Source organism: Podarcis bocagei (genome assembly GCF_964188305.1).
Source record: "Podarcis bocagei genome assembly, chromosome: 13".
Lineage (NCBI taxonomy): Eukaryota > Metazoa > Chordata > Lepidosauria > Squamata > Lacertidae > Podarcis > Podarcis bocagei.
The window spans coordinates 30,185,144-30,204,119 of NC_138138.1; the positions used below are offsets into that span (position 1 = coordinate 30,185,144).

General features: G+C 41.7%; 3 protein-coding genes across 3 annotated transcripts; all 3 read left to right on the forward strand.

The window, feature by feature from the left end:
- Window positions 1-1,272: 1,272 nt before the first annotated feature.
- LOC308570560 (olfactory receptor 10AG1-like) lies at window positions 1,273-2,202 on the forward strand (the record flags this gene model as incomplete). The annotated part of the gene is made up of 1 exon (XM_081165468.1): window positions 1,273-2,202. One exon carries the CDS (start codon window positions 1,273-1,275, stop codon window positions 2,200-2,202), a length of 930 nt encoding a protein of 309 aa, XP_081021594.1.
- A 3,818-nt stretch (window positions 2,203-6,020) lies between these two features.
- On the forward strand, window positions 6,021-6,950 carry LOC308570562 (olfactory receptor 10AG1-like; the record flags this gene model as incomplete). The annotated part of the gene is made up of 1 exon (XM_081165470.1): window positions 6,021-6,950. One exon carries the CDS (start codon window positions 6,021-6,023, stop codon window positions 6,948-6,950), a length of 930 nt encoding a protein of 309 aa, XP_081021596.1.
- A 7,825-nt stretch (window positions 6,951-14,775) lies between these two features.
- Window positions 14,776-15,705, forward strand: LOC308570563 (olfactory receptor 10AG1-like; the record flags this gene model as incomplete). Its single annotated transcript, XM_081165471.1, has 1 exon — window positions 14,776-15,705. One exon carries the CDS (start codon window positions 14,776-14,778, stop codon window positions 15,703-15,705), a length of 930 nt encoding a protein of 309 aa, XP_081021597.1.
- Window positions 15,706-18,976: the final 3,271 nt, after the last annotated feature.

An 18,976-nucleotide genomic window follows, 5' to 3' on the forward strand; every position in this document is an offset into this window, starting at 1 on the left:
ACCTGAAGGGAGGAATAAGTTAATTTCTTAAGGAGTAATTGCCTGTCCACATGCTTTCCCTTAAATCTCCAAAAGTAAAAGGGCCAGAGACATGATTTTAGAAATTAAAATTAAACATTCAGGGAGAGGGTCTGGAATATTTCTAAAAGGGTTAAAGCTGTTCTTGTAGCTACAATAACATTTCCTTCCCTGCTCCATTTCCAATACTTGATTGGACTTTGCCTCTCCAGACTCTCAGGTTAAAGAACTCGGATGTGGTTCCTGGTGCCCCTCATCTCCCTCATCTGCATTCTTGGGTCTTTGCTCATGTATTTCATTTTCACCTAGCTTTGTCATCATTTTAAGCAGAGGCTGGGCAACCATCTCTCAGGGATTCTGCACTTGTATCCCTCATTGTGCATTCTACATTGTACCTCCTGCACTGAGCAGAAGGTTGAAACAAGGTTACTTCCAAGGTCACTCCCGACTGTTATAATTCTGTAGTTCTGTGATACTTTGATTTTGGCACACACACCAGACCTGCGCCCTTGGCAGTGGCCAGCCTAGCCAACCCCTAGGTATGACCACTAACAGATAAAAGCATAATGTTTCCAACATTCATTATTGGGCTACAGAAAAGCCTCTTACCACCATGGTGATCAAGGTGGGTAATAAAATTCAGACGTACAGTAAAACAATTATAAACGGATCAGTTAAATTCCCCAAAACATAAACAGCCAAGCAGATAACTAAAACAGAATCAGCATAAAATGCCAAACTTATTGAAAAGCCAACCTAAACTGCATTCTCTTCACTTAGCCGGGTAGTAGAAAGTAAAAAATATATAGGGCAGCGGCGAGGAGCAGTTGAAAAACCAGGGAGTAGCTACAGAAGTTCTGCTCATGGCTCCAAAACAATCCAGCACCCACTTACATTAGGATGGGGAAAAGAGCCTCTTCACCAGATTTTAGGGTGTGGGCATGGATTTTCTATATAGGCCTACATCATAAAATAATAAATGTCTGCACACTCTAGCAAAGGAATGGGAAAGCTGCACACACACACTCTTGATGCTGTTGGACTCCAGTTCCCATCTTCCTTGGCATTTGCTCATAGTGGTTCGTGCTGATAGGACCTGGAGTACAACAACATCTGAAGAGCCACAGGTTCTGCACCCCTATGCTGGCAGCTTTGAAGAAAACAATATGTGAGTAGGGGAAGTACGGTATATAGAAATTTTGCTTGCACTGGTTAATGTGTCTTCTCTGTCATGACAATCTCTTTAGACCAAATATGGCACAAGAAAATCACACTGCATTTTCTGACTTCATTCTCCTTGGATACTCAGATCTCCCAGATCTCCAAGCTTTGCTCTTTCTGGTGTTCCTATTCATCTATACAGAAATTCTGATAGGAAATGGACTAATCATCTGCATTACTGAAACTGACCTTGCCCTTCACACCCCTATGTATTTCTTCTTGAAGAACCTGTCTTTTCTGGAGATCTGCTACACCTCAGTCACCCTTCCAAAGATGCTGGTCAATTTCATTGTGGAAAACAAGAGCATTTCATTCTATGGCTGTGCTGCCCAGATCTATTTCTTGCTTTTACTAGGAGGCACTGAGTGCTTGCTTCTCGCTGCCATGGCTTATGACCGATATGTGGCCATCTGTAACCCTTTATATTATAAACTCATCATGAGCAAGCAATTCTGTTTAGGTCTCATTGCTGTAGCATTGGCGGTCAATATGCCAATACACGTAGGACAGACCTATCTAGTGTTCATTCTGCCCTTTTGTGACTCTCATGAAATCAACAGTTTATTCTGCGATATTCCCCCATTGCTTGAGTTGGCCTGTGCTGACACCAACATTAATAAAGCAAGTGTGTTTGTAGCTGCCATGCTTTTGGTAATCATGCCCTTTTTCCTTATCCTTGCCTCTTATGTCAAAATAATCTCTGCTATTCTGAAGATGCCTTCAGCGGAAAGTCGGAAGAAAGTGTTTTCTACTTGTTCCTCACACATCATTGTGGTATCCCTCTTTTATGGCTCAGCAACTATTGTATATTTGAGTCCTAGGTCAAAGGAGACAGAAGACATTAATAAGTTGCTATCCTTGTTCTATACCATTTTAGTTCCTATGTGTAACCCAATCATATATAGCCTGAGAAACAGGGAAGTGAAGGCTTCCCTGGTGAAATTGCTGAGCAAAAAAATGTGATACAATGTTTTGAATGTACTCAAAATATTTTGTTGTTGCCAAAACAGTTTCAGAAAATAAAATTGTCATCATCTGGGGCAGTATAATAGCATCCTAAATTTTAGAAAGCCATAATGGTATATTTTTTCCAGAATGATAATAAGGAAGATTAGGGTTGCCATATGTCCTCTTTTTTCCAGGCCACATCCTCTTTTTCATGGGTAGAGTCATCATAGCGATCCATAGTTAAAAGTAGAAGTCTGCAAATGTGTCATCTTTTTTTGCTCTTCAGAATATGGCAACCCTACCTGAAATTTATACTTCTTCCCCCCCACTTCCCCCCAAAAGTGGCAGGCAACAATTAAACTTGTTGGGCACTTTAGCAACTGTTTTTCACTCCCCTAGCCCTTGCATTCCATGCCTCTACCAATTCCCTGCTTCTGGCAATATGGTTTGTGACCTTTCCATACCCATTGTTTCTCAGTAAGCTACACAACTCAATGGCTTGTCTTTCCACCAAGGGTTGCTAAGGTAGCAAAGAACAATAACAAATAAAATTGTTTCTGATTAAAATATAAAGAGGAATTGCAATAAAACAGAGTTTGATGTGGACAGAAAGGACCCTTTCAGTTTTATCATTCATCTCCTGTGATGGTTCACCAAACACCTCCTTCATGGAGACATTTGGGGGAGATTGATGGATGGATTTACTCAGTGCTTTTTTTCTATATATATATAAAAAAATGTTTAGGGGTACTCTCATTTTTACTCAAGGAAATCAACATTTTATAGAAATAGATCGGGGGGGGGGAGGAAGTTCCACTGAAGCAGTCTCCGGGGTGGCCTTTTGCTGCCTGGAATAATTATCACTGGACAGTTGATGGTACATGGTCCTGTGTGTTGTTGAGGGAGGGCAGTTTAGCTGGAAGAAGCTCTGAGGTGGTCATTGTCTGCCTCTCTCTTTCTCCAGGAATTATTCCCATGGGAAGTTGATGGGAGGGTGTTTGAATAGGTGAAGCACATTTATTTTAAGGCTATTTAATTTGCTTTGAAAATTGACATGATTACAAACGTATGTGTACCCTCACTTCTGGGTAACCTATATCAAGGCTGCTAGATTTCTCACATCAGAGTTAGATTTTTCGGGAAAAGTTGCCTAAAGAAACCGCTTCCTATTGCCAAAATTTAATTAGACGTTTTCTAATGAAAGTCCATTACAGTTGAGACAATTTCCCTAGATAACGCCCACAATTGCATTTCTAAATATGTGTATGTATACAAATATATAATTGCATATCATTTTTAAATGTCTTTCTTAAACTTATCCCTTTGGATTAACATAACTGTCAAATGTATTTAAAATATCTAAATGGTTGGTTTGTAACATGTGCGTTCAGAATGAGTTGCTTTTCTCTTTGAGCAAAATGATGAATTCTTATGGACCCTGAGGGAAATAAAATGTTGAAATGAAACTCTTTATTCACAACACAGGTAAGATGATACTTTTGTTCTGCTTAACTGTATATTTGCATCAGGATTTCAGAAGTGTTTTTAATCACTCTGAGTCTTTTTCTTTTCTTTTCCATTTCACATACCTTATAGACAAGTAGATTCTTTCTGTTGTGTTCTTCAAGCTTCCAAACGTATGCACATTTCTCTGGGCATAGAGCTCACAGAACTAAATATTTATTTATCTATCTATTTAAAACATGTATATGCTGCCCTTAAGTGAAAAGACTCTCTTAAGGCATCTTCCATAGAATGCCAATATGCCACACAATCAAAAACAAATTAATAAAACAGTCTTTCAGCAAATATTAAAAGAAAGAAACATCCAGTTCAGAATTAAACCAGAACTATAATTAATACCAGACATAGCCAAAAGCGTGATATTCCCTTTTAAAAAGTAGTTAAAACAATTTGTATTTTGTAGCACCTGTAACAATGCCAGTTCAGCAGATTGAAGCAGTTGTTTCAAAAACTAGTTGTCATGATGGTTTGTTTATTTTGACTTTATTATAAAAAAATATTTCTAAAATACATAGATTGGGGTAGAAAGAACAGCAGAATAATACAAACAGGGATAAGAAACACCCCACCACTGTTCCCTCATTCTAAATGAATCGCTTAGTGTAATTATACTTCACTTGTCTATTTTACCGATCTGGATATGGGTAGAAAAATGAGTCTTTTATATAGCAATGCAAGCAAGGAAACATCATGGTTCATTCCATCGTTGAAGGAAAGCTTGTGACATATTCAGCTGTTGTTCGCACATTGAGATACAAGCCCTAAGTGGATGCCAGACCACATGAAAGTCCAGTAGCTTAGATTTTCCTTTGACTAGTTTCAGTGTAAAAATCAATTCCTTTGCTATTGTTTTATCTATTTGACCAAGCATCAATTGTTTACACTTTCTCTAATTTTGAATTTTTAGCTACCTCCATCCATGCTGCCACTTAAGTTATTTAGATATTTCTAAACCATACTTCCTTAAGAAATATATGTAACAATGCTGTAGCAATGTGGTGGACAGCATAAGCAGTGGGAGCGAATATTTCCCCTCCTGTTAGAAGCTGACCTTCCTGCAATTGCATTCCCCCATCTTCCAATTCAGACCAGCCCCTGACACAGGCCCAGTTTGGATCCAACTCCTGCAGCAACTCTTGTCAGGGCTGCAGATGCAGCCATGGCTCCATTAATCCCTGCCATCATGTAAAGCCCAACCAAGAAGCAACTGAAGTTGGAATTGTGACCTAAGGCTGGTCTTGTAACATTTATTGTTGCATGTTGCCCCTTTTATTTTTAAGGGTGCATGAAATACTTGCATGCACAAGAGAAGAAGACATTGGAAAGTAGCGTAGGAGTGACAGTGGGAACAACAGAAAAATGAATAAATCTGTATAGCATCTACAGACCTCCAGACACTGTTTTGGATGGCAAGTGACAGAATAGCAATGAATAATCAAAGGCAAAAATTATGTTCTTAGGTCAAATGCCAGTTAAAATAAATATTTGAAATATTTAAATATGTAAAGAGGAATGTAATATTAATAATGTTCATTTTGTAAACTCATAATTGAGCAATTTATCTTAGCTATGTGAAATTTTGTTCTGTTCTGGAGAATGGAACTTTTTTCTATGTTAGAATATGGATTCCCAAGACTGATAAAATGGGGTTGTGTGGAAGCCAATGTACAGAATGTGCACATAGAAAGATTGAATCTGCACAACCCATGAAGCTTACAAGACCTCAGCATAAAAATGTCCTCAGTTTTGTGATCAAATAATCAGATAAAGCATGATATGTCAGAATTTTTAGTACAGGATTATTAATTCAGAAGCGTTATATCTAAACTTTCTACTTAACAACACAGTCCTCAGATGAACTAATAACATTCAAGACACAGTAGAACAATCAACAGTAAAGCAGTTAAATACATACAACCATACCAACACCCACAAAAGCATGGCAGGTAACTAAAACACAATCAGCCAAATGTCCTAAACTTAATGGAAAGCCACCAGGAACAAAATTATTTTCATGTGGCATGGGGAAGAAAGCTAAAAATAGGGAAGATGGAATGAACAGCTGGGGCTTACAGAAAGAAGCATTTTTACCACTGCGGGTTAACCTAGTATGCACCTATGTCAGGATGCAGAGAATGGCCACCACAACAAATACTTGAGTGTGGGCATGAATTTTGTTTCTGGGCTTACATGACACAATGATTGATAAATATGGAATTTGTAGTAGCTGAGGTTTTGATAAGGGGAACTGTAAAACAATTTTGTTTTTTTCTGTCATTATCATCTCTTCAGACTAAAGGGATCCAAATATGGCACGAGACAATCACACTGCGTTTTCTGACTTCATTCTCCTTGGATACTCAAATCTCCCAGATCTCCAAGGTTTGCTCTTTTCTGTGTTCCTGATCACATATTCAGGCATTCTAATCGGAAATGGACTAATCATTTATGTTACAATATCCGACCCTGCCCTTCATACTCCTATGTATTTCTTTTTGAGGAACCTGTCTTTCCTGGAGATCTGCTACACCTCAGTCACTGTGCCGAATATGGCGGCCAATTTAGTGGCAGAAAAGAGCAACATTTCTTTCATTGGCTGTGCTGCCCAGATCTACTTCCTACTTATACTAGGAGGCACAGAGTGCTTCCTATTGACTGCCATGGCTTATGACCGATATGTAGCCATATGTAACCCCTTGTATTATAAGCTCATCATGAACAAGCAATTCTGTTTGGTACTCATCACTGGATCATTGGTTGTCAACATGTCCATACATGCAGGACCAATATATCTAGTGTTCAACTTGCCCTTTTGTGACTCTCATGAAATTAATAACTTATTCTGTGATGTACCCCCACTGCTTGAGCTGGCCTGCGCTGACACCAATGTTAACCAGTTAATTGTGTTTGCAGCTGCCGTAGTTTTCTTGATCATCCCTTTTTCCCTTATCTTTGCTTCTTATGTGAAAATAATTTCTGCTATTCTGAAGATGCCTTCAGCAGACGGTCGGAAGAAAGTGTTCTCCACTTGCTCCTCACACCTTATTGTCGTATCTCTCTTTTATGGCTCAGCAACTATTGTATATTTGAGTCCTAGGTCAAAGGAGACAGAAGACATTAATAAGTTGCTATCCTTGTTCTATACCATTTTAGTTCCTATGTGTAACCCAATCATATATAGCCTGAGAAACAGGGAAGTGAAGGCTTCCCTGGTGAAATTGCTGAGCAAAAAAATGTGATACAATGTTTTGAATGTACTCAAAATATTTTGTTGTTGCCAAAACAGTTTCAGAAAATAAAATTGTCATCATCTGGGGCAGTATAATAGCATCCTAAATTTTAGAAAGCCATAATGGTATATTTTTTCCAGAATGATAATAAGGAAGATTAGGGTTGCCATATATCCTCTTTTTTCCAGGCCACATCCTCTTTTACATGGGTAGAGTCATCATAGCGATCCATAGTTAAAAGTAGAAGTCTGCAAATGTGTCATATTTTTTTGCTCTTCAGAATATGGCAACCCTACCTGAAATTTATACTTCTTCCCCCCCACTTCCCCCCAAAAGTGGCAGGCAACAATTAAACTTGTTGGGCACTTTAGCAACTGTTTTTCAATCCCCTAGCCCTTGCATTCCATGCCTCTACCAATTCCCTGCTTCTGGCAATATGGTTTGTGACCTTTCCATACCCATTGTTTCTCAGTAAGCTACACAACTCAATGGCTTGTCTTTCCACCAAGGGTTGCTAAGGTAGCAAAGATCAATAACAAATAAAATTGTTTCTGATTAAAATATAAAGAGGAATTGCAATAAAACAGAGTTTGATGTGGACACAAAGGGCCCTTTCAGTTTTATCATTCATCTCCTGTGATGGTTCACCAAACTCTTCATGGAGACATTTTGGGAAGATTGATGGATGAATTTACTCAGTGCTTTTTTCTATATATATAAAATAATGTTTTGTTACCATAAAGCACCAATGCTGCAGCAAGCAAAGGCTCCAGCAGCTCAGTCAGCTGCTTGTGGCTGGAAAGCCAGACAGGATGTTTGTGACTGTTGCCATGGAAACAAAGGGGCAGTCCATTCTGTACTGAGCACCGGATGTTAGCTCAGTGTGTGTGTCATATGACCCGTACTGGAAGTACATGGGTGGAGTTTCTTCTTGCTGTTGTCGAGTGCAGACATGTTTCTCTGTACTGATATGAGAGACAGAAATAAAAGATGTAAATAGTTTTCTGTCTGCTTCTTTCCCCTCCCTGGGGGACACCAAAGGGGAGAGACGGAGAACGGTGTGTTCCTCTCACACATCTGAGATGAATCGCCGGGACCTCGCCTGCTTATCAGCAGAGTGGAGACGCGGGGAGGTCGACAGGAATATCTGCCGGTGCCTACGCTGTGGCACATTCCTCTGACCCAGGCAGAATTCCAACAGTGGTAGCAGAGGATGGTTCCGATCCATCGACCTCTGCATGAGAGGCTGGTGAATTGTCCTCCTCTGCTCCATGGAAGCCTGATTTGAGAGGCTGATTCTCTGCAGCCAGAAGCTGACCAGAAGAAGCTGACAGCCAAGCCGATGCTCAAGGTATGAGACTTTAAGGGCTTAAAAGTGTGAATGCAGAATGATTCATTCTCTGCTTCACGGAGAGCGTGTGTGGGAAAGCAGCTCCAACTTAGAAGAGGCCTGCATACCAGGCATTCTTGTGGTTTCCTGTCCGAGGAAAGGAATGCGCTGTTGCTAAGCAACGTCCTTCAGAAGGCTGTGCCTCAGAGAGGAGAAATGGAAAGTTACTCGAGAGGGCTGGACAGTCAGTCTATGCCTCAGAGAGGCGAAAACAAAGTTTTGGTATGACTAGGTCCTCACGAACTGCTGGAAGGGACTTTCCAACGCAGCCAGTGTCAGAGTTGCCAGGTGTCAAGAGTGTAAACAAGCCAGCTATTGGATTTTAGAGGCTTGTGTTTTTAGAGTCAATGCAAGGACTCAAAATGGATGCCAAGAAGGGGGGAGGCTTGCCTTCTCCACCCCTCCTGACCAATGACAATTATTCATCTTGGTCTGTAAAGATGAAGGCCCTGCTGCAGAATCAGAGACTGTTTGGGGTGATTGAGAATCCCATCCCAGCAGCACCAACGCGTGCTTGGGAGTCACAGAATGTGAAGGCTAGGACTGCTATAATTCTGTGTGTCTCAGATGAGCAGCTTGTGCATATACAGCATTTGGAATTTGCGCAAGAGGTTTGGAACACGCTGCGTACAACGCATCAGAGAGATGCTGGTTCTTCAGCGTTGCTGTATTTTGAGAAGTTGACCAATCTGAGATTAGCGCCTGATGGAGATGTTCAAGCGCACCTGACAGAGATGAAGTTTCTGCATCAACAGATGGTGGAACGCAATTTCCGTCTACAGGAGGAAGTGTTTTGCTTCATGATGATAAACAGCCTTAACCGCACCTACAAGGTTGTTGCCAGTCAGCTTGGTTCGCTACCTGCTCAGCAGCTAACCGCGGAAAGGGTGTGTGCTGTGGTCCTGAACGAACACGACAGACTTGCTGCACTGGAAGTGAAAGACAGAGGGAGGCAAGAACAGAGTTCAAATATTCCCACTGCTGATGCTACTGGAGAGCATGCCGTAGCATTGAGTGCCGTCCGATGCTATAATTGTGGACAGACTGGGCATCTACAGCGAAACTGTAGGAAGCCGCGACAGTCAACAGGAGCAAAGAACAGCTCTACGAAGCCTGAGGCGTCAAGCAAAAGCCGTACCAAGTGCCAGGTGAAACCTGCAAAGGTGATGATGGCGAAAGGAACCACGCCAGATGTTGGGAACGCATTCATAATCGATACGGGCGCCACGAAGCATCTCTGCCCACACAGAGGACTGTTTTCGACGTTGAAGAAGCAAAGCTTCACTGTGAAACAAGCCAACGGTCAAGAACTGGAAGCGACCGGAATTGGAACTGTGTATCTTGAGAGTCTGAACTTGACTATAAGCGATGTTTACCTGGTTCCAGAACTGAAATTTAGTCTGCTGAGTGCTTCGCAGATTGCAAAGAAGGGACTAAAACTGTACTATGATGCTAAAAGATGCAAGATCTACAAAGATGGAGAACTGTTTCTTACTGCCAAAGAGAAAGATGGACTGTATTTGTTGACTTTTGATCAAAGTGATTACATGAAATGTAATACTTCTGATTCTAACGAAATTTCTCTTGCAGGTGTGACCAGTGTGAACACCAAGAAGGTGTCCAAGAAGGTCGACAGAGCTTTTCAGCGGGTGTATGCTGATGTGATTGGTCCTCTAGAACCATCTAGGGGCGGTGCAAAATATTACCTTGTGTGTGTTGATTGTTACACAAATTATTCTTGGGTTTATATGATGAAGAAACCGCAGGAAACTTTAGAAAAGTTTCAGGAGTTTTGTGACAAGGTTAAAAGTATTCATGATGCTAACATTGATTGTCTTTTCACAGATGACAAGCCAGTTTTTCTTTTACAGGATTTCCAGAGGTTCCTGGATGGAAAAGGGATAAGACACAAACTTGCTAGTTCCGAAGAAGCATGGAAGAAATGTGTCTGTGTTAGGGTGAACAAAGAATTGCAAAAGGGGATGAATGCGCAATTGCTGAGTTCACATTTACCACATGAATATTGGGCCGAATCGCTAGCGTCCTATCTTCATGTGTGGTTGAGAAAAGTCTCAACAGAGTTGGGATGTTCTCCTTTTGAGAAGCTGTTTAATAGAAAACCTTCTGTTGCCTATTTCAAGGTTTTCGGGTCTCATGTGAGAACAGAAGCTCCAAGTGGGGTAAAGAATGCCAGAGGCATCTTTGTGGGTTATGAAAAAGGTCTCTACAGAGTAATTTTGTCTGAATCTGGTCAGGTGATTCTCACAAAATTTCTAGAGAGTACTCCTGAACGGGAGAGAGTGATTGTTCACACTTTTTCCACAGAGGATTCTGATGATGATGATGATGAGTTTGATCTTATTGAGTTCAGTGGTACTGATGATGATGACACTGATAGCTCAGACAGCTCAGTTGTCACAGTCATTGAGAGAAAATCTCAAATAATGACTAGACCCTCAGAAGAGGAGGATAAACCACTGATTAAGCTTAGTACTGGTTCTCCAGAGAGTTCAGAGGCTGAACCAGAAAGCAGAGAAGAGCAGCAGCTCTTACGTAGGTCTGAGAGAGCAACGAAGGGTGTACCACCCAAGAGGTATTCAAAGGAGTTTGCTAACCTTGCATATGTTGCTGTTGTAAACGATCAAGGACAAATTGAAGCTGTGTCTGAGTCAGAGACAAAGGCACAACAGAGAGTTGTTAACCAAGGAAATGTGAAGTCACACAACCAGAGAGGTACATTGGTTAAACCAGTGGCGGGTAGTTCCAAGGGTGGAACTGAAACAACAGGGGAATGTTATAAGTATAACAACTGTTTGTTTTCTTCTCTGGATGACGCTTTGCTCGCAGCACGCATTGATACTTTAGGGGGAGTATGTTACCATAAAGCACCAATGCTGCAGCAAGCAAAGGCTCCAGCAGCTCAGTCAGCTGCTTGTGGCTGGAAAGCCAGACAGGATGTTTGTGACTGTTGCCATGGAAACAAAGGGGCAGTCCATTCTGTACTGAGCACCGGATGTTAGCTCAGTGTGTGTGTCATATGACCCGTACTGGAAGTACATGGGTGGAGTTTCTTCTTGCTGTTGTCGAGTGCAGACATGTTTCTCTGTACTGATATGAGAGACAGAAATAAAAGATGTAAATAGTTTTCTGTCTGCTTCTTTCCCCTCCCTGGGGGACACCAAAGGGGAGAGACGGAGAACGGTGTGTTCCTCTCACACATCTGAGATGAATCGCCGGGACCTCGCCTGCTTATCAGCAGAGTGGAGACGCGGGGAGGTCGACAGGAATATCTGCCGGTGCCTACGCTGTGGCACATTCCTCTGACCCAGGCAGAATTCCAACATGTTTAGGGGTACTCTCATTTTGACTCAAGGAAATCAACATTTTATAGAAATAGACTGGGGGGGGGGAGAGAGAGAAGGAAGTTCCACTGAAGCAGTCTCTGGGGTGGCCTTTTGCTGCCTGGAATAATTATCACTGGACAGTTGATGGTACATGGTCCTGTGTGTTGTTGAGGGAGGGCAGTTTAGCTGGAAGAAGCTCTGAGGTGGTCATTGTCTGCCTCTCTCTTTCTCCAGGAATTATTCCCATGGGAAGTTGATGGGAGGGTGTTTGAATAGGTGAAGCACATTTATTTTAAGGCTATTTAATTTGCTTTGAAAATTGACATGATTACAAACGTATGTGTACCCTCACTTCTGGGTAACCTATATCAAGGCTGCTAGATTTCTCACATCAGAGTTAGATTTTTCGGGAAAAGTTGCCTAAAGAAACCGCTTCCTATTGCCAAAATTTAATTAGACGTTTTCTAATGAAAGTCCATTACAGTTGAGACAATTTCCCTAGATAACGCCCACAATTGCATTTCTAAATATGTGTATGTATACAAATATATAATTGCATATCATTTTTAAATGTCTTTCTTAAACTTATCCCTTTGGATTAACATAACTGTCAAATGTATTTAAAATATCTAAATGGTTGGTTTGTAACATGTACGTTCAGAATGAGTTGCTTTTCTCTTTGAGCAAAATGATGAATTCTTATGGACCCTGAGGGAAATAAAATGTTGAAATGAAACTCTTTATTCACAACACAGGTAAGATAATACTTTTGTTCTGCTTAACTGTATATTTGCATCAGGATTTCAGAAGTGTTTTCAATCACTCTGAGTCTTTTTCTTTTCTTTTCCATTTCACATACCTTATAGACAAGTAGATTCTTTCTGTTGTGTTCTTCAAGCTTCCAAACGTATGCACATTTCTCTGGGCATAGAGCTCACAGAACTAAATATTTATTTATCTATCTATTTAAAACATGTATATGCTGCCCTTAAGTGAAAAGACTCTCTTAAGGCATCTTCCATAGAATGCCAATATGCCACACAATCAAAAACAAATTAATAAAACAGTCTTTCAGCAAATATTAAAAGAAAGAAACATCCAGTTCAGAATTAAACCAGAACTATAATTAATACCAGACATAGCCAAAAGTGTGATATTCCCTTTTAAAAAGTAGTTAAAACAATTTGTATTTTGTAGCACCTGTAACAATGCCAGTTCAGCAGATTGAAGCAGTTGTTTCAAAAACTAGTTGTCATGATGGTTTCTTTATTTTGACTTTATTATAAAAAAATATTTCTAAAATACATAGATTGGGGTAGAAAGAACAGCAGAATAATACAAACAGGGATAAGAAACACCCCGCCACTGTTCCCTCATTCTAAATGAATCCCTTAGTGTAATTATACTTTACTTGTCTATTTTACCGATCTGGATATGGGTAGAAAAATGAGTCTTTTATATAGCAATGCAAGCAAGGAAACATCATGGTTCATTCCATCGTTGAAGGAAAGCTTGTGACATATTCAGCTGTTGTTCACACATTGAGATACAAGCCCTAAGTGGATGCCAGACCACATGAAAGTCCAGTAGCTTAGATTTTCCTTTGACTAGCTTCAGTGTAAAAATCAATTTCTTTGCTATTGTTTTATCTATTTGACCAAGAATCAATTGTTTACACTTTCTCTAATTTTGAATTTTTAGCTACCTCCATCCATGCTGCCACTTAAGTTATTTAGATATTTCTAAACCATACTTCCTTAGGAAATATATGTAACAATGCTGTAGCAATGTGGTGGGCAGCATAAGCAGTGGGAGCGAATATTTCCCCTCCTGTTAGAAGCTGACCTTCCTGCAATTGCATTCCCCCATCTTCCAATTCAGACCAGCCCCTGACACAGGCCCAGTTTGGATCCAACTCCTGCAGCAACTCTTGTCAGGGCTGCAGATGCAGCCATGGCTCCATTAATCCCTGCCATCATGTAAAGCCCAACCAAGAAGCAACTGAAGTTGGGATTGTGACCTAAGGCTGGTCTTGTAATGTTTATTGTTGCATGTTGCCCCTTTTATTTTTAAGGGTGCATGAAATACTTGCATGCACAAGAGAAGACATTGGAAAGTAGCATAGGAGTGACAGTGGGAACAACAGAAAAATGAATAAATCTGTATAGCATCTACAGACCTCCAGACACTGTTTTGGATGGCAAGTGACACAATAGCAATGAATAATCAAAGGCAAAAATTATGTTTTTAGGTCAAATGCCAGTTAAAATAAATATTTGAAATATTTAAATATGTAAAGAGGAATGTAATATTAATAATGTTCATTTTGTAAACTCATAATTGAGCAATTTATCTTAGCTATGTGAAATTTTGTTCTGTTCTGGAGAATGGAACTTTTTTCTATGTTAGAATATGGATTCCCAAGACTGATAAAATGGGGTTGTGTGGAAGCCAATGTACAGAATGTGCACATAGAAAGATTGAATCTGCACAACCCATGAAGCTTACAAGACCTCAGCATAAAAATGTCCTCAGTTTTGTGATCAAATAATCAGATAAAGCATGATATGTCAGAATTTTTAGTACAGGATTATTAATTCAGAAGCGTTATATCTAGACTTTCTACTTAACAACACAGTCCTCAGATGAACTAATAACATTCAAGACACAGTAAAACAATCGACAGTAAAGCAGTTAAATACATACAACCATACCAACACCCACAAAAGCATGGCAGGTAACTAAAACACAATCAGCCAAATGTCCTAAACTTAATGGAAAGCCACCAGGAACAAAATTATTTTCATGTGGCATGGGGAAGAAAGCTAAAAATAGGGAAGATGGAATGAACAGCTGGGGCTTACAGAAAGAAGCATTTTTACCACTGCGGGTTAACCTAGCATGCACCTATGTCAGGATGCAGAGAATGGCCACCACAACAAATACTTGAGTGTGGGCATGAATTTTGTTTCTGGGCTTACATGACACAATAATTGATAAATATGGAATTTGTAGTAGCTGAGGTTTTGATAAGGGGAACTGTAAAACAATTTTGTTTTTTTCTGTCATTATCATCTCTTCAGACTAAAGGGATCCAAATATGGCACGAGATAATCACACTGCGTTTTCTGACTTCATTCTCCTTGGATACTCAAATCTCCCAGATCTCCAAGGTTTGCTCTTTTCTGTGTTCCTGATCACATATTCAGGCATTCTAATCGGAAATGGACTAATCATTTATGTTACAATATCCGACCCTGCCCTTCATACTCCTATGTATTTCTTTTTGAGGAACCTGTCTTTCCTGGAGATCTGCTACACCTCAGTCACTGTGCCGAATATGGCGGCCAATTTAGTGGCAGAAAAGAGCAACATTTCTTTCATTGGCTGTGCTGCCCAGATCTACTTCCTACTTATACTAGGAGGCACAGAGTGCTTCCTATTGACTGCCATGGCTTATGACCGATATGTAGCCATATGTAACCCCTTGTATTATAAGCTCATCATGAACAAGCAATTCTGTTTGGTACTCATCACTGGATCATTGGTTGTCAACATGTCCATACATGCAGGACAAATATATCTAGTGTTCACCTTGCCCTTTTGTGACTCTCATGAAATTAATAACTTATTCTGTGATGTACCCCCACTGCTTGATCTGGCCTGCGCTGACACCAATGTTAACCAGTTAATTGTGTTTGCAGCTGCCGTAGTTTTCTTGATCATCCCTTTTTCCCTTATCTTTGCTTCTTATGTGAAAATAATTTCTGCTATTCTGAAGATGCCTTCAGCAGACGGTCGGAAGAAAGTGTTCTCCACTTGCTCCTCACACCTTATTGTCGTATCTCTCTTTTATGGCTCAGCAACTATTGTATATTTGAGTCCTAGGTCAAAGGAAACAGAAGACATTAATAAGTTGCTATCCTTGTTCTATACCATTTTAGTTCCTATGTGTAACCCAATCATATATAGCCTGAGAAACAGGGAAGTGAAAGTGTCCCTGAGAAAATTGCTGGGTAGAAAAATGTGATACTACAGAACAGTAGTATTCTAACACCAAAGACATTTCAATGGCAAGGAGAGATTACAGATATTGAAGGAGAAGATTCCAGAAACAAGTGGGGGCTCCAACATATGTGGGGGGGGGGCTATGACAGACTACACCTGAAGAAATGTCACTCTTGACAGAGAAAGCGATTCCCACCTCTAAGGTGAATCAAATTATAATGTATTAAGTTCAATGTGCTTAAATTTTCAGTGTCACTGTAAAACAGCAATGTTCTGTGTTTTCCATTCAGCCATTCTTCAACTGTAATCCTTTGCAATTTTACCATACAAAGCATATCTGCTTAGAAGTAGAACTCATTAGGGTCAACAGACTTTAGAGTCCTGTGCATAGTTACCGTATTTTTCGCCCCATAAGACGCACCGGCCCATAAGACACACCTAGTTTTTTGGGGGGGAAATAAAGGATTTTTTTTTATTTCCCCCCCAGGTGCGCTGCACTAATCCCAAAGCTTGGGGCGTACGGAGCTCAGCACGCCCCAAGCTTCTGGGTGCCAGCAAGGTCTCCGCTAGCCGTGGGAGAGCCGGGCGCCTCTCCCAGGGCTAGCGGACAGCTGCGCTAATCCTGAAGCTTGGGGCGTGCTGATCTCCGCACGCCCCAAGCTTCTGGGTGCCGGCAACCAGTCCGCTAGCCCTGCGAGACCCGCGCGGCTCTCCCAGGGCTAGCGGACCGCTGCGCTAATACAGAAGCTTGGGGCGTGCTGAGCTCAGCGCGCCCCAAGCTTCTGGGTGCCGGCAAGCAGTCCGCTAGCCCTGGGAGAGCCGCGGGGCTCTCCCAGGGCTAGCGGACCGCTGCGCTAATACAGAAGCTTGGGGCGTGCTGAGGTCAGCACGCCCCAAGCTTCTGGGTGCCGGCAAGCAGTCCGCTAGCCCTGGGAGAGCCACGGGGCTCTCCCAGGGCTAGCGGATCGCTGCGCTAATACAGAAGCTTGGGGCGTGCTGAGGTCAGCCGCGGGGCTCTCCCAGGGCTAGCGGATCGCTGTGCTACACCAGAAGCTTGGGGCGTGCGGAGCTCAGCGCGCCCCAAGCTTCTGGGTGCAGGCAAGGTCTCCGCTAGCCATGGGAGATCCACGCGGCTCTCCCAGGGCTAGCGGAGCACTGCGCTAATCCCGAAGCTTGGGGCGTGCGGAGCTCAGCACGCCCCAAGCTTCTGGGTGCAGGCAAGCTCTTCGCTAGCCCTGGGAGAGCTGGGTCTCCCACAGCTAGCGGATAGCTTCCTGAAGCCTGGAGAGCGAGAGGGGTCGGTGCATACCGACCCCCCTCGCTCTCCATGCTTCAGCGAAAGCCTGCATTCACCCCATAAGACGCACACACATTTCCCCTTCATTTTTGGCGGGGAAAAAATGCGTCTTATAGGGCGAAAAATACGGTATGTTGGTAGAGCATGAGACTCTTAATCTCAGGATTGTGGCAGGTTCAAGTCCCACACCGGGCAAAAGATTCCTACATTGCAAGGGGTTGAACTGGATGACTCTCATGGTCCTTTCCAACTCTGTAGTTCTTTGAGTCTATGACTTGTTCCCATTTATTTTTTAAAAAATAGGATTTCAGTCTAAATGAATAAATGTTTTGGCTTTTCATTAAAAAATACATGAAGCTCCCTTGGCTGAAACCTGCAAGCACTCCCTTCAGTATTGAAACCCACAGCAACTGGCACACATTAAGCAAACCAACCTAAGGGTTGACTGAAAGATGAACACACATGCACACTTTACATTCAGATACAAAATCTGAGGAATTCTGGATCTTCAATATCTTCCGAAAGAACAATGACAGCACAACAATATTTGGGATGTGTGCCCTAACGTAATGATTCTCAAACATAAAGCAAGATGTGCACCTGTACACATCACTCAATAACACACCATTATGCAACAAACCATGGCTCGCAGTAAAACAACTTCTTTAGAAAGTATTGTGTTTGAGGTCCTGCAAAAATTCCATCTCTGATCATCAAAGTAGGGTTGAGGAAAAAGGGTATCTTGAAATTATTCCTACTATTTGTGAGTAGCGAAGGGGGTGGGGAGCATTTCACCAAATACGATTAGCGGGCTTGACATTCTACAATGATTTGTGTGGGATGAAACAAAACATTAGCAGCAAACTCTTCTGAAAATGTTGACTTTCTTAGGTTGCAATCCAAGTATGAGGATTTTTTTATATAAAACTTTATATGGAATTGAAGTTAGGCCACAACTTTATTAAATTTCCAAATGTAGGAAGACCTTGGCTTAGGCCTTGGGCATGTATCCCTCCCAGCCCCCCAGCTGGGGAGAACTGGGGCACATCAGGGTAAATGGGATATGGGGGTATTCTGCGAGATGTAAGTGTAGCAGGCAGCCCAGCCCATATCCCCACATGCAAGGTAGTTCACTGATGACCTTTCAGTGTATGGCCAGTGACACCCATTATATAACCCCTTTAAGAGGGGGACACTGGAATCACTGATGCAGGGGGGTGAATCACCACTTCAAACCTCCCCCCCCAAATTATAGGGAAGAAAAGACTAAAGGATGCCACCCAAGGCCATAACTGCCAAAGTTCTGACAAATTGCTACGGGGAAGACAAAACCTGCCAATGCAGGAAAATTTATTCCTGTCCTTCAACAGCAACCAGCCATAGACCGTAGCAGCGCCTGCTAGACAGGAAGAAAAAGTTAACCTGCAAACAAGAAACATTAAACAAAGGTATGGTAGAGAGGGTGAATCTTCAGAGCCGACTGCCTGGATACTGTCGGCTCCACCCCCTATTTATAAATGGGGTTGGCCCCACTTCCCAGCAAGAAACTTGATTACTGAGGCTGTGGATAAGCCTCTAAATAATAACACTGAGAAGTAAGCCAGCCCCCTTTTACCACTAAGCTCCCTGGGAACTGTAGTCCCATGCACAATCCCACAAAGGGCACCGACATTATGAAGTGTGAGCGATCAATATAATTGTTTGGGAGGTTTTGTGCAAACAAATGCCCATAAAAGATTAGAGTTTTTGCAATAATGGAAGTGATTGAGAATTGTGTGAGACAGCAGACGTTTTGATGCAACATCAGCTACGCTCTCTGCAAACAAATCAGAATCACTGCTCATTAAATAGCCAATGTTGACTAAAGTTAAACCATTGGAGAGTTACAGTGCATGCTGTGACTGTAGAGATCATTGACCAATATGAGGGAGACATATTTTATTGCAGATGGGATAAATTAAGGCGTCTGGTTTTGCTGCTGCAAGTGCACTATGCC